General features: G+C 48.4%; 1 protein-coding gene across 1 annotated transcript; it reads right to left on the bottom strand.

The window, feature by feature from the left end:
• Positions 1-4660: 4660 nt before the first annotated feature.
• On the bottom strand, positions 4661-13254 carry bmp4 (bone morphogenetic protein 4). Its single transcript, XM_076017704.1, has 4 exons — positions 12980-13254; positions 9237-9359; positions 8280-8644; positions 4661-6337 (listed from the first exon to the last, which is right to left on the bottom strand). The coding sequence occupies exons 3-4, from the start codon at positions 8635-8637 to the stop codon at positions 5487-5489; spliced, it is 1209 nt and encodes a 402-aa protein (XP_075873819.1). The 5' UTR covers positions 8638-8644; positions 9237-9359; positions 12980-13254; the 3' UTR covers positions 4661-5486.
• Positions 13255-13911: the final 657 nt, after the last annotated feature.

Genomic DNA, 13911 nt, shown 5'->3' with positions numbered 1-13911 from the left:
CATCCAGCCTGGGCGGACGCTCAAAGATATTCCAACCATTCAAGTGATGCGATTGGAAACCCGTTTCATGTGCCTCAGCAGAGAGATTTCTAATTTCAAAAGTATGAGGAGAAAAACTGAAACAGAAGAGGGGAGCTTCTTGGAAAAACAGAGCTGGTGCCCTGGTGGCGAAGCGCAAAAAAATCATGTTGGAAAAAACACAACGCAGGGGGAGAATCGAGGAGAGACAGAGTCAAAAGGCCTTTATTAAATTGGCCCACAAAGTCGAGTGTGATTTAAAAGCTATAACCAGCCCTGTTTTGTTGTGTGGGAGGGGGGTTTCTTCAGGAACTGTCTGAAAAAAAACAGGACTGAAACTAAACAGTCCTCAATCACCATCTCCCTTTGAGAGAAAGAACACAAGAGCGAGAAGACTCTGATGAAAAGTGTTTTTTCGGCGAGCTGGCTGGTCAGGGGTGGTCGGGTCAACCGGCACACCTGTTCAGTGGGTGAGATGTGAGGCGGGGGCTCTAAATACAGGCCAGAGGAGCGTCGGGGGGCCGGCCTGTCCAGCAGCCATCTTTTCATTAGCCGTATCTAATGAAACTGCACAGGGCCCGAGGAAGAAAGGCCTACTGCGGGGACACCCTGCCCCGGCCCGAAATTACACCAGAGGCTCGGCCACAAAAGAAGCATTCCGTCGGCGCAGCGCAGCGACACACCGGCACTTGACACCAGATTTTTTTTTTTTTTTTTTTTTTGAAAGGACTGCAAGCTTGTTTCGCAGGAGCGAGTGGAAATTTCCACTGGCTTCCCCAGGTCGGAGAGGCTTACGGTGGGAGAGGGCAGCGTCAAGGGACGGCGCGTAGGACACGCACACACACGCACACACACACACGATGACGGTCCCCTACCCGTACGCTTTGTTCAGGAACGGTAGTCAAGAATTGAAATATCTGATACTCTATCCAGTCACTCAGACTAATGATCGTCATTAGGCTTCGTTTAAGGGGCCGTCATTGTTTTCCCTGGGTTGCCTGTTGCCAATGACGGACAACCAGGGGAGAAAACAGCTGCAGGAAGCTCGGTGAGGGTGGCCTGTGTGACTTTTTGCTAACTTTAGTTTTATTTGTGATTTCTTTTTTTTTTTTTTTGGAATAGTGCTCATTCTTGCAAAAACAGAAAATTTCAAAATTACATTTTTTGCATAATCCCTGTTCACCCTTTGGTGAGGAGTCCTCACCTTATGGGGCACTTTTACACACAGAGACACAGAATTGCAAAAAAAACCTATTTTCTGAAATTCCCATTTTGCTTGTAGTGCATCAGTCATGCGGTGAATGGAGAGATAAAACAGCAATAATGTTTTACTGCCACGCCAAAAGTCATTATAGATCCGGGCACCTCATTAAGTTCCATTTGACGTCAAGGTGGCCGCACCCGTCAAATCATAGCCTTCAATTCCGTCTCGTGCGTGTCTGAGTCGCGGTGACTCACCGGCTGCTCGCTGTGCCCGTGACCCCGACAAGCTCATCCTCTTCCACTCACCTCGCAGCGTCTCCCCAGCTGCCACGCCGGGACGAGTGGAGATGTGTCACGGACGGGAGAGAGAGAGGACAGACGACCCCTTGCAGATGGACAGCGGGGAGGCTCTAAGGTTTCAGAGCAGCGCGCGCGCGAGTGTAAAAATGATATACCCTTGAAAAAAAAGAGGAAAGAAAAAGACCACACGCTGCGACAAAGAAGGCGTGCGCGTGCCCATACGTGCACGTGAGCGCGGAGGGTGAAACGAGAGGCCGTGACCTGCGGCTCCACTGACATGAGTTATCATCGCCGCGGCCTCTGCGGGTTCACCGCACACCAGAGTGACGTGGCCGGTCAGCCTCGGTGGGTGAGCGCACCGTTCTGATGTCGCTGAACGACTGTGTACTGAACTTTCCTTCCTCAATGCGCCAAACTTCCTTCCGTGACGTGTGGGATTGTTGGAGTTCGGGGGCGCTTGCAAACTTCTTAGGACGCTGACTGAAGCTCATGCTGTAACACACTTTGCATTGGCTGTGTGTTTTACACTCTAGGGGTGTCACAAGCCGTAGACGGCTGCTGTGAACGAGATTTTTCGTGGACGAATAATTTCAATTGAAAAAGCGGTTGTGGTTGGTGACTGGTCGCCTTTAACGGTCAGCCAAACCACCAAAGTGTGTTTCATCCACGGTGGTTTAATAGACTTACACACCCTGAAAAGTCCTGCATTGTTAAAAAAAGAAAAAAAAAAAAAGGAATTAACACTTACATTTATAGCAGTATTCTTTCTCGCCATTGGAGGTCACTAAATCTCAAACAATTGGCCTTTAATTTAAAAACGAGTAAAAATTTGTATTATTTTGACGATTTTATAATTTCTTTAAACAATGGACAAATGACTGAAAATGTCAATGACCTCGGCCTATTGTACAGTGAAAACGTCAAGAATGGCAAGCCTTGGACATTTTGCGGCGACAATGTGAGCGTGTCAAGGTATTAAAATACTCCATTTTATTTACACGAGGGGACCTGGCGCGCTGGCCAGAAAGCCTTCCCAGCTGCTTTTTGGCGATACATCATACAAAAAATATGCAGGAGCGCCCAAAACACATAAAACATCTGACGCTGCAGCACAGTTAGTAATAAGCCCTCATCTCCATCCCCCTGCTGTCTTATTTGTCTTTCATGTCTCCCAAAAAAATGTTTGGATCAGGGCTAAGCTAACAACCCAGGGCTTCGACTCTGAAGGCAAAATTTACAGTTGTGCCCTGCCAAAAACTGACTAAACTACCTCTTTAACGGTTAAATATGTTTCTAATGTGTTTTGTGTCAAATGATTCACCCGCACGGCTGATTTATGGACACATACACACACAGATCTCAAACATCTGGTTGCCGAGAAGGAAAAATAATGGAGAGGGGAGGACTCCGGCGATGGAGGTGCGGTGATGCGAGCGAGGATCATCTTCCTTTGTTCCGGCGGCGCAGGTTTACTGTCTATAAACACTCAGCTTTTACGGCGGAGCGTCCAAATAAAAAGCTTTTTGAAGACCACCCCAGCCCCCGGTCAATTAGTCGAGCAGTGTCAATAGAGCCGCAACATAATGACTCACCTGTAACTGCGTGAGAACGGCTTCTTACATGCGACTGTGAGCGGCACGTCACATCGGAATGACAAAAGGCCTCAATCTGTTCCTAAGGACTCATTCTGTAATTGACTCCTTCCCTCCCCCACCCCCAGCATTTACACACTCACTCGCTGACACACTCACGTTTATCTCTCTCCCTTTCCTGAAGTTCCAAAGAGTCACGTGGCTGGTGGCATGTTGAGGTTCGCCGGGGCTGCTCACGTCAGGATGAGTGTCTGCGTAAATGTCCTGCTCTGGGCCTTTTTCCTTTCTTTTTTTTTTTTTAGTTGCTCCTTAACAAACATGCATCCTCTCTCTGGGTTAGTGGGATGATAAACAGGCAAAGGCAATTATCATAACTGGCAGATGTTATCTCTGACTTCGGGGAGGGCTGAAAATGCTGCTTTGTCTAACTGCTAAAAAAAAAAAAAAAAAAAGTTTTTTTTCCGCGTACTTTCGGCCTGCCTCGTCATCAACTGCCTTCCGGCCACTTCAAAAAATGAAATTCTCCTCCGCCTCCTTGTGCCGTCTGCCTCGTCCGCCAACGCTGATAGGCAGGAGGCATCAAAGAGAAAAGGCCCGGGCCTAATTAGAGAGCCTGGGGGTCCTCCTGTGTTCTCTGGTGCAAAAACCTGGAGGGTCACTTCAAAAAAAAAAAAAAAGACCTAAAGCTGGAACCTTTGAGCTGTTAAAGTGCATTTACTCTAAATTAAAAACAAAACAAAAACAGACAGGTTTTACTTTTAATTTACCTTTAAAGGTCGAGTAATGGAATGTTTTGTAGTGTCTTCTGTATGGAAATACGCAATTATGTTCACATAAAAACATGACTTTTAACTGACTAAAATCCTCCATGTAGTTTTTTAAATCCCTTTTCAAGCCATTACAGCCCTTTAAATATCACAGAATGGACCTTTAAACGCCGCTGATTATCCCACTTTCTAATTATCTACTGTGCCCTTTTCACCAGACACGATGATGTACAGGGCACCGGCAGACAAAGCACGGCCAACATGCCCCGGCAGTTCAAAGGAGTCGCTCTCTCCAAACATTATCATATAATTTGGGCCAGCCGTCAGCTCGTAAATAAGTGATATAGAAGCCCATTGTGTGACGGGGCACAGGTTGGAGACAGGCGTCTATGCTGTGCCGGCATGAGCCGGCGGAGACAAAGGCAGGAGACAGAGCGTCTAACCTTTGATTCTTCAGAGGACTCAGCCGCCTTCTGCCGGGGCAAGACGCATCGGCCACAATCACGGCCCTAATGTGGGGACGCGGAGAACAATGGGCTCCCTCTCCCACAAAAAAACCCACCCCGGCTGCAATTGGATTAGTGAGTGTCCAACCACCAACATGTTAGCCTAATTGACATAAAAGTGAAATCTGAGAACAATGAGGTTCCTAATCCAAAGGGCCCGGCACCTTTGAAATGGCATACCATCCCTGTAACAGCCTCTGTCACTGGACATTGAGAAAATTTAGAAGCGTGGGGTGATGAAGTGTGAAGCCTTCAAAGCTACGGAGATGCCATATAATGAGCCAAACACTTTTTTTTTTTATTTACCGCAAAGAGGAGAGACTTTTTCCCCGTCACACCCCTTCTTTTCTTTGACCTAAAAAAAAAAAATCAATTTAAAGATTTTTAAAGCGAACTAGGCAAGCATCGGTCTTAGAAATTTAAATGCAAATTCATGTTGAAACACTTATAAATAATTGGTCATCTTTAATTTACAAAATGCACTGGTGGTATTTGTGGTTTTTGTACAAGGCGTCAGGAAAACAGTGGTTATTATAGGAAAAATAGGCGACTGACGGAGGTTTTTCGTGACAAATTCATGCAGCACTGTCATGTACGCAAATGCACAACCTTTTGTCCTGTGCTCCGCTTGAAGGTGTTCAGGAAGCAACACAGATTTTTATTTGTTGTTTTTTTTTTTGCCTTTTTTTCTCAAATGAAAACGTTTATCATACGAAAGCAATAAATATTACCAGTAAATAAACTTTACTTTTTCAATTTTTTACTATTTTCTCAATAAAAAAAAACAAAAAAACTTATACAATCTAATGTACATTATGGAAAGTTGTACAGCTTTTTTTATGTTTAAAATAAGGACTCAATTTATTTTAATATGTAAGATATAAATATATATATTTTGTCAAAATATATGATCATATTGCCGAGGAAAACAATAAAAAGTGTGACAAACATACACCTCAACATAAACGTTATAAATAAGGGTCCGAGTGAACATTTTTTTTAAGGGGGAGGGGGGAGTAAAGACCTTCTGATTTGTTCTTAATGTCCGTGTCTGTTTGTTCGTTGCTGGTCCGAGTCCGAGTCTTTGTTTTTCCTGTGTGTTAGCGACAGCCGCAGCCCTCCACCACCATTTCCTGGTAGTTTTTCAGGACCACCTTGTCGTGCTCGTCAAGGTAGAGCATGGAGATGGCGCTGAGCTCGGTGGGCACGCAGCAGGCCTTGGGAATGTTGCTGTTCACAGAGTTCACCAGTGTCTGCACAATGGCGTGGTTGGTGGAGTTCAGGTGGTCCGCCAGAGGAAATGGGCACTCCCCGTGGCAATAAAAGGCCTGGTAGCCAGGGGGCGCCACTATCCAGTCGTTCCAGCCCACGTCGCTAAAGTCCACGTACAGCGCGTGGCGCCGGCAGTTGCGGTTGCGCTTGCGCCCCCGCTGCTTGGGGCTGCGCTTGGTCCGCCGCGTCAGCGGGTGGCCCTTACCGTCGTGGCCAAAGGTGACCAAGAGGGGGCGCAGCTGCTCCCAGTCCTCGCCGGGCTTCCGGTGCAGCGATCGGCTGACCCGCACGTGTCGGCCCTGGTGGCGCGGCGTCTGGTTGAGGTGCAGCACCTCCACGGCCAGCCCGTGGTTGGGGAGGCCTTGGCGAGTCCAGCGCAGCACGGCGGGGCTCACGTCGAAGCTTTCCCAGCGTGAGGCGTTGTGGCGCACCAGTCGCGTGTCTAAGAGCTGCGTGATTAGCTGCCCGGGCCGCGGGGGCTTCAGCACCTCGTACACGTTTATCCGATGAAGACCCTGCTCGGCTGGGAGGGCGTCGGCGGCGGAGGCGGCCTCGTCGATCTGGTGGCGGTAGAGCCGCAGCTCGGCCGAGGAGAGCAGCTCGTCCTCCGGGATGCTGCTCAGGTTGAAGAGGAAGCGGAGGGGCGCGGCCTCGCCGTCGTGCACCACCTCCATGTGCTCTGCAAACGAGAGCAAGTGCGAGACGTTAGAGCGCTTCCGCAGACGGTGGGATCGCCGCTGCACTTCCTCACCCCGACGTGGCTTCATTCACACAAACGCATACTTTCCGAGGCAACCGAGAATAAGAAAATACACACTTTTCGAGCGTCCTTATCTATCTGTGAGGATTATCTCGGCGCTCGCTCCGAGCCTTTCTCCGAGCGTTTGCTGAAACATGAATTACAAGGAGGGTGGTGATTAACGTACCACAGCTACAGTATAAACACAGTGGAGGCTCCCTCTTCCACGCTCAGTCTGCAGATTTCTGGCAAGATCACCATTGTTGGGGAAAGGAATGTTGTGTCTACTATTTTCCTGCCCAATCCACCCCTGTTATTTCACACCCAGGCCCTAATCTTACACAGGTGGTTTTCATTATTAAGACCTGCTGTGTTTCTGATTAGCGCCGCAGTTTGTCTTCACTTAAGACATTCATCATTTTCAACGTGAATAATCATTAAAGGGTCAGACAATACAGTAGAATGCCATTTATCTTAAGAAACACACAGGGGGGAGGGGGGAGTCCTCGCAGGAAATCCTCCACCAACACTTTGAAATATGCGCACGCGTACCTGCCCGTCTAGCTCTGTGGTTTTAATTCATGAAATCGTTCAGGATACATAGTGACACGGAGCTCCACGCGGCCAATAAAAAACGCATCTTTCTTCCCCCGGGTTTGACGTGAGTTGTTTGACCTTTTCATCTAAACTGGAAAAACTTCTTCCTGACTTGCCATCTGTTGCGGATTGAAATGACTGGCAGCGCTCTGGACGGATCAGTCAGCTGGATTGCGCTGCCGCACAATGGCGGACAAACTCTCCAAAGGTTGCCAGAACATGTTATTAACATAGTTTAGCGAAGTAGGAGGCCTAATGTCCGTGGAGGGCTGGAGAAACTACAAACACGCCTTGCGTCACGCAGACAAGATCCTTCCTGAAGAATCGACGCCTGTTCTTTCCAACCAGCTGAGGCACTGCGAGGATAGCGAGCACCACAAGGGTGTCTGTCGAGCCCTAGTAAGGTTGACTCATCTTTCTTAATGACTTGTTCTTCGCCCCCAGCTTCCTCCTCGCTAAGTCAACTCAAGTCCCTGCCAGGGATCCGTCTCTGTAGCACGTTTCAGCCTCGGCATTCCAACCTCAATTTTCAGTTTGGACAAATCTCTCTCTCCCCCCCCGAATTTCTCACCGCCTAATTGAAATCCTTGCGGCCGCTTGCTAAGCCTGAAGCAGGGCCCCGAGTCACAATAAACAGAAATCCATCTAACGTTCCATTCTTTTCTATCAGAAACCCGCTCGTGAGGCTGTTTTTTCCATCCCTCCTTCTGAGAGCAGTCTGCTCCCTGCACCCGCACCGCGCTGGCAGCCGTGGCTTTATTTAGAAAGCCAGCAGAGTAGCATTAAAGATAATTGCACGTTGAGGAAGGTCCTTCTAGAAAAGCTCGCCATATAAACTGCAGACGAGGGCAGGAGCACAACCTTGGTTTCCATGGGCCATGGCTGAGCTGTTTTTTTTTTTTTTTTAGGCCCGTGTTGGGTGGGACGGGGACGTAAGTCACTACTACGAGGGTACATTTTTCCTCCAGCTGACTTTTTGTCAAACAAATCTCTCCCGGGAGCCTGTAACAGCCAAATGATTTGCCCCTCTCTTGACAGTGTGGGGATGACTACATCTGTTGGCTCCATGGTAGTGCTGAGATGGGTGGAACCGCCTAACAATTATGTTTTTGAGGGGACGTCCCGGACACTCGGCAGTCCTCGCCCACTGCCGAGGAATTCCACCGCTAACAAAGTTACGGTAATGCTTGGCCACAAAGACCCATGACCAGCGCAAAGCGCTGACACCATCCGCGACTCCCTGTCTAATCTCCTCGCACCGTCATCGGAAACATTTCCAGCTTACCTTCATGATGGAAGCCCCTCACTGTGTTGGCCCGGCTGGCTGATCTCTCCGGGTACTCGAAGGCAATGTCGGGCGCTCCAGCCTCCTCAGCCTCGCCTGACTGTAGCCGGTAGAGGTCCAGTAAGTAGCGCGGCACGGTGGCCGAGCGGCTCGGCCGCGGCCGCTTCTTGAGGCCAAACATGTGCAGCAGCGTGGCCTCAAAGTCCCGCAGCAGTTCATGGCTCTGAGCGGCCGAACGACCCTGCAGTCCTGGTACTTTCTTTTTCCCTTCCTCGGGTATCAGACTAGCATGGTTGCTCTCTCCCAGCAGGACTTGGCATATTAAAATGACCATCAGCATTCGATTACCAGGAATCATGATGTCTCTGGAAGGAGCAGAAAGTGGTGAAGTGTCAGATGAAAGATGTGGAAAAGGGAGATGAAGTGAAGGCATCTGGGTTTTCTCCGAACCGGCATTATAATCTGATTTCTTTTTTTCAGAAAGTGTCTTCCCCTTTTTTTTTGTCTGACTGTGGAGGACAGCTCCTGATTGGCTGTGCAGCCCAGTTTGCCTTGTTTACAGCAAAGCAGCTCTCGATCAGATAGTGACATCCTTTAAAGGTAAACAGCTGGTTCAAGAACACAACTTTTTTTTTTTTGAATGGAATCCGAGGGTCACTCCTCTTCACTCCCTCCCTCCCCTCCCCCTCAGTCTCCTCCCTCCATTACGATTAGACAAATAAAAGCAAGAGCCCTGGGGTCAGAGCAAATTCTCAACTCGATAAGGAGCCGTGCTCCCCTCGCAGTCTTGTCTGACAAACCACGGGGCGGACCGAGAACAATGTGCCACACAAAGTGGAGGGAAAAGTCCTCCTGAGTTGAAGCAGAGAGCGAATTCCAAATAGATTGCCCATTTTGGTGGCCAGGGAGGAGCAGGAAAGAGAGGCAAGACGGCGAGCGCCCCTGCGACTCACTTACCGACAGAAAATAAAGCATGGGAAAACAGTCCATGTTTGTTGGGAGCAGCCGATGGACACGCTTTTCCAGAAAATGTTAGGTGGCGTTGGGCGGCTGCAGGAGAACGTTGGAGTGACCCCGTTCCTGAAAGACATGAAAAAAAAACAACGTCAAGCCACTGGCAGCCATGCCGGGAGGAGCGAGAGACACGGTGTCTCTTTAAGGCTTATCATCATTTTGGCTCGCCGGCTAAGCTAGCTATTTACTGGTAACTGGAATGTAAGGAGGTATGTGCCGCGGCACAGACAACAGGACCCCGTTGGAGTCCGACACATACCTAAGACCAAAAAACAAACCGCATTATGTGGATGCATCCACTCCGGAGAGTCACAGAGGATCAAAACAAAACAGGCTTGTAAAGTGTTTTTTTCGTTCGCACAAAATGTGGAAACTGACAACAGCTCGTTTTGATGGACATCCAAAACAAGAGGTGCCGCCTGCTGCCTGCTCGCTAACTGTCTCCAGCCCAGCAACCTTTATCCAACCAAATCCATCCCTCTCAAAGGACGCTCATCTCTTGGTAACGCTCGGCCACTTGAGGGATCACACAGGTTGTAGTGACGCTGATGACAGGCCTTGTGCTCTTTGACATCACTGTCAGCAGCGGCCAGGTTGTACCATCGCCGCAGCTTTGAGTCTGTTACGTCTCGTTTCATGTATTGTTATATAACCGCCACACAAATACAAAGACCCTAATTAGGAAGTGGAAGTTTTTCGCACAATTTTCCCAGGCGTAATAAAAACAAACAACAACAAAAAAAACAAAAACAAAATGTTCCAGCAGCCCGCGCTGTTGTTTCTCCTCTCCTAGTGGCGTTTACGAGCTAAGTAACAGGGCTTTAACGACTCACTTCTTGTGCACGTCATTTTGAATACTGTCGACTGGCGCTAATAAAATTACTGAATTTCGAGCAAAACAATAGCGATTAAAATAAAATAAAAAAATAAACCCAGGGAGCAGACGTTTGTGTTTGCAGCCACCGCCGCTGCGGCGCAAAGTCTTCGGTCATCGCTTGGCTCCCAGTGCAGAACACCCAAGCATTACTTCACAGAGAAGATGCACATTAACAGCTGCCTGTGTGTGTGTGTGTGTGTGTGCGTGCGTGCATGCCTGCGTGCGTCTTTCTGAGTGGGTATCTGTGCGATTATCTCAGCCCCTGCTTTGGCTTCACTGTACACGCAATCCAGGATCTTTTTCCTCCTAACAGCATTAGACTTTGACCTCCGACTGACCCTCCCCGCTTTTTTTTTCTCGGTCATGACACTGGAGTCCAGTGTGCGCGTGTGTGTGTGCGCGCGTGCTGGAATAAAAAGAGGGTGATGTGCCCGAGCGCACGTGCACGCAGCGAAGGCACTCGCATGTTTCGTGAGAACTGCCGCGCAAAAAAAGGAGGGGGGGGGGGGTGGAGAAAAGTTCAGAACATGATCAGCTCTATTACCCACGGGGTTTTGTCGGCGGGGTGGGGGGTGTGGGGGGGCATACTGTGTGTGCATGTGCACGTCTGCGAGCGTGCGAGTGTGTCGGTGCGTGCGCGCCCGTGCACATCTCCTCCCTGCAACAAACGTTCATTGTACAGCGAGGGCCTCTCCCATGATTACAGGGATTCATAGTGCTCAGAAACAGTGACCATACAGAACGCAGTGTAACTGTAACCAGTCGGCGACAAAGCTGCGGGCTACCAGCAGACAGACACTCAAAGTGGGCCGATGAGGACTGCGACGATGATGATGATGATGATGATGGTGGTAATGATGATGAAAGAAGCTGCAAAAGGGCAGGCGAGGGGAGGAACTCTCGCTCGCCGTGCTCACTGTGTCATGCTGTTATTTTATTCACGTATCTATATTCAATGTAATGACTTTTTTATTTTATTTTTGGCTTAACTGGCTGGAGTTGAGGGGACACTTCTGTCTAAAAACAAAACAACAACAAAACAACAACAAAAAAACAAAAAGAAAACGAACACCAGGGTGCAATTAGGCCCGGAGCAGTGGACAGCCTGCCCTTGGCTTTGCCTCTCCTCTCTTCTCCTCTCCGACCACAGATAATGCGATCAGACTGTGCACATGGCTCCTCGGATGTTTCCCCCGGAGCAACAGGTTATCACACCGATTGACCGGTGTGACGCGCACACTGTTTGATATGAGTGACATAAAGCGGCCATCCCCCTCGCCCGGCAAAGAGCGACTGCTGCAAATCCAAGAGGATAAAAAAAAGCCTTTGACTTTTTGTTTTTGCGGCAAAAATTCTTTTGCGGCTTTTCTTAAAGTGCAAGTCCAAGATTTTCGTTGGCCCTTTGCAGTCACTCGCAGCCAGTGAGGTTTCTCCGAGCAGATGGTTGTAATTGTTTTTGCTTTGGCTATAATTTGCAAAAGCCCGCTCAGCTGAAGATTTTGCATTTCACCTTTCTTCTTTTGGTGAGCTTTGTTGTAGTTAGAAAATCAAAGTCTAAAAATTTTCTTTCCTTTTTTTTTTTTTTGTTGTCTTTTGGTAGTGTTAATAGGAATGTTCGCATCTGGTCCAAAACTTTTTTTGAGCCAAACTAAAGAAAACCAATCTGTGGTCTTAACACTGTTGAGGTCTCTTTTTCAAGTTTGTAAATTTGCGTTGATGGCAGAAGTGTGTGTGTGTGTGTGTGTGTGTGTGTGTGTGTGTGTGTGTGTGTGTGTGTGTGTGTGTGTGTGTGTGTGTGTGTGTGTGTGTGACGCCATGCGCCTGCAGGCCGCAAACAGTTTTAACAGTGTTAAACGACACCGGTCCACTTTGCGCCCATTTGATACAAAACGCAGTTATTGTTTGAATTTACGGCGCCGTTTGCCACTGCAACAGATCCACGTGTCCTTTTTTTTTTTTTTTTTTTTTTAAAAAAACACGCTTTTATCACAACTTCACCCGGGAGGAAAACAATAGATAAATTAAATAGAATTCCGATTCGCCAATCGCCAATGCATTCGTTGCTCGTGGCTGGACGAATCGATTGATTTTTCAATCAGCCACCGGCTTGATGGAGTTTTTTTTTTCTGCCTTTATTTCTTAAAGCGGTGCCACCATCTCTCCATCTCCTTACTTAACGCGTAAAGAGGCGACGCAGGTGTTAACTCGTGCTAAACGTTGCGCCTAAAACGCACCATCCAGAAGTGTCTCTTCAGTTGGAGGTAGATATCGGACTGGTTTAAAATGCTGCTCCGCATTCTTTTTTTTTTTTTTTTTTTGAGCGTGTTCGCGAGTGTGTTTGTTTGCCACAGACTCGACACTCCCGACACAAAGAGCTTTAAACCTGCCGCGAGCTCCACCAGCGGTGACGTGCCTCTCCTAACTTTACACTTTCTTTGATTGACTTTAAGATCCATCCTCGTAACCATGTATGTCGTGTGCCCCCCCCCCCCCCCACACCACCACCACCACCACCCCCGACACACACACACACACACACACACACACACACACACACACACACACACACACACACACACACACACACACACACCACCGAGTCGAACACCAAGGAGACGCGCACTGAAGTCCCAGAAACAAGGAACGAAGTCGCTGTCAAACCGGATCCGTCCTCTCTAAATCCACAGGTCGTTTCTCTGAATTTAAATCGAAATTAAAGGGAAGATAAAATAAATAAAAGATAAAAAAAAAAAAAAAAAGTTTGCGGGATCTGACTAATGCGTGAATGTGCCGGCGGATGAGCTCTTACCATCAGTCCAGGGTTCAGGTATCCTCAAACCCGAGTGAATGCGAGAGGCTGCCAGGCAAGTCCGGGGCGCAAAGCCGAAAATCGCCGCAAGTAGCCTCAGAGGGGACGCGCGGCGCCTTTTTGGTTCATTAATCCTTTAAAGCAACGCCTTCGGGTGCTGAGACCAGATGTGGGCTGAGGGGGGCCCCGGCGTTCGGCCCAGTTGTAGGTTGTTTTTTTTTATTATTTATTTTTTTACGCCCCCTCCTATCGATCCCGTCCTCCACACGAGCCGACTTTTCCCAAAATGATCCAGCATCCCGGGACCCGTGCACTTTTTATGTGTCCGCCCAATTTGCCCTCCCTGCCTCCTCCTCCTCCTCGTCGTCGTCCTCCTCCTCCCTCCGCCTCCTCCTCCCTCCTCCCCCATCTGTCTCAAACACCTTGGATAACCCCCCTCCCTCCAACCCCCTCAGCCCCCCCCCCCCCCCCCCACACACACACACACCTCATCTGCCTACTCTAAATATACTACGCCCGGTGTGTCTGTGCGCGCGCCACCGTGTTTTTTTTTTCGATTCTATTATGCGTGATTTGTGAGTCCGAGAGAAAATTTGCATTCAAATGACGGGATTAAGCCGATAAACTGGCCTGTTTGTTGCGTGGTAACACCTACATAAACACCAGAAGCTGTGAAGAGGCACAAACTTGGCTTCCAGACTTTTTTTTTTTTTTTTTAAGTGTTTTTTTTCCCCTCACTGGAAGCAGAAATTAAGGAATTAACCTACATTTGTGATTTAAAGGGTAGCCAGAATGATAAATAACAATTATAAAAAGCTCACAAACACACGCAACACAAACACAGAATTTCACACACAATGTAATTTAATCGCCATTAAATATCTCTTGACTTGCTGCATATTTACCCCATGCTTATGGTCTTATTATGAAAT

This window comes from Nelusetta ayraudi, unplaced genomic scaffold (assembly GCF_046127955.1).
Source record: "Nelusetta ayraudi isolate G7.1 ecotype Tasmania unplaced genomic scaffold, CSIRO-AGI_Nayr_v1 ptg000007l, whole genome shotgun sequence".
NCBI lineage: Eukaryota > Metazoa > Chordata > Actinopteri > Tetraodontiformes > Monacanthidae > Nelusetta > Nelusetta ayraudi.
The sequence above is the reverse complement of the archived record's forward strand: the minus strand, read 5'-3'. Positions and strand labels throughout refer to the sequence as shown.

What these genes read in the sequence shown, in the direction of transcription:
- bmp4 (XM_076017704.1), bottom strand. Translation starts at nt 8,637, where the DNA reads ATGATTCCTGGTAATCGAATGCTGATGGTCATTTTAATATGCCAAGTC. An exon ending in GAGGGGCTTCCATCATGAAG is followed by an intron (nt 6,338 to 8,279) that starts GTAAGCTGGAAA and finishes TCTCGTTTGCAG; the next exon opens with AGCACATGGAGGTGGTGCAC.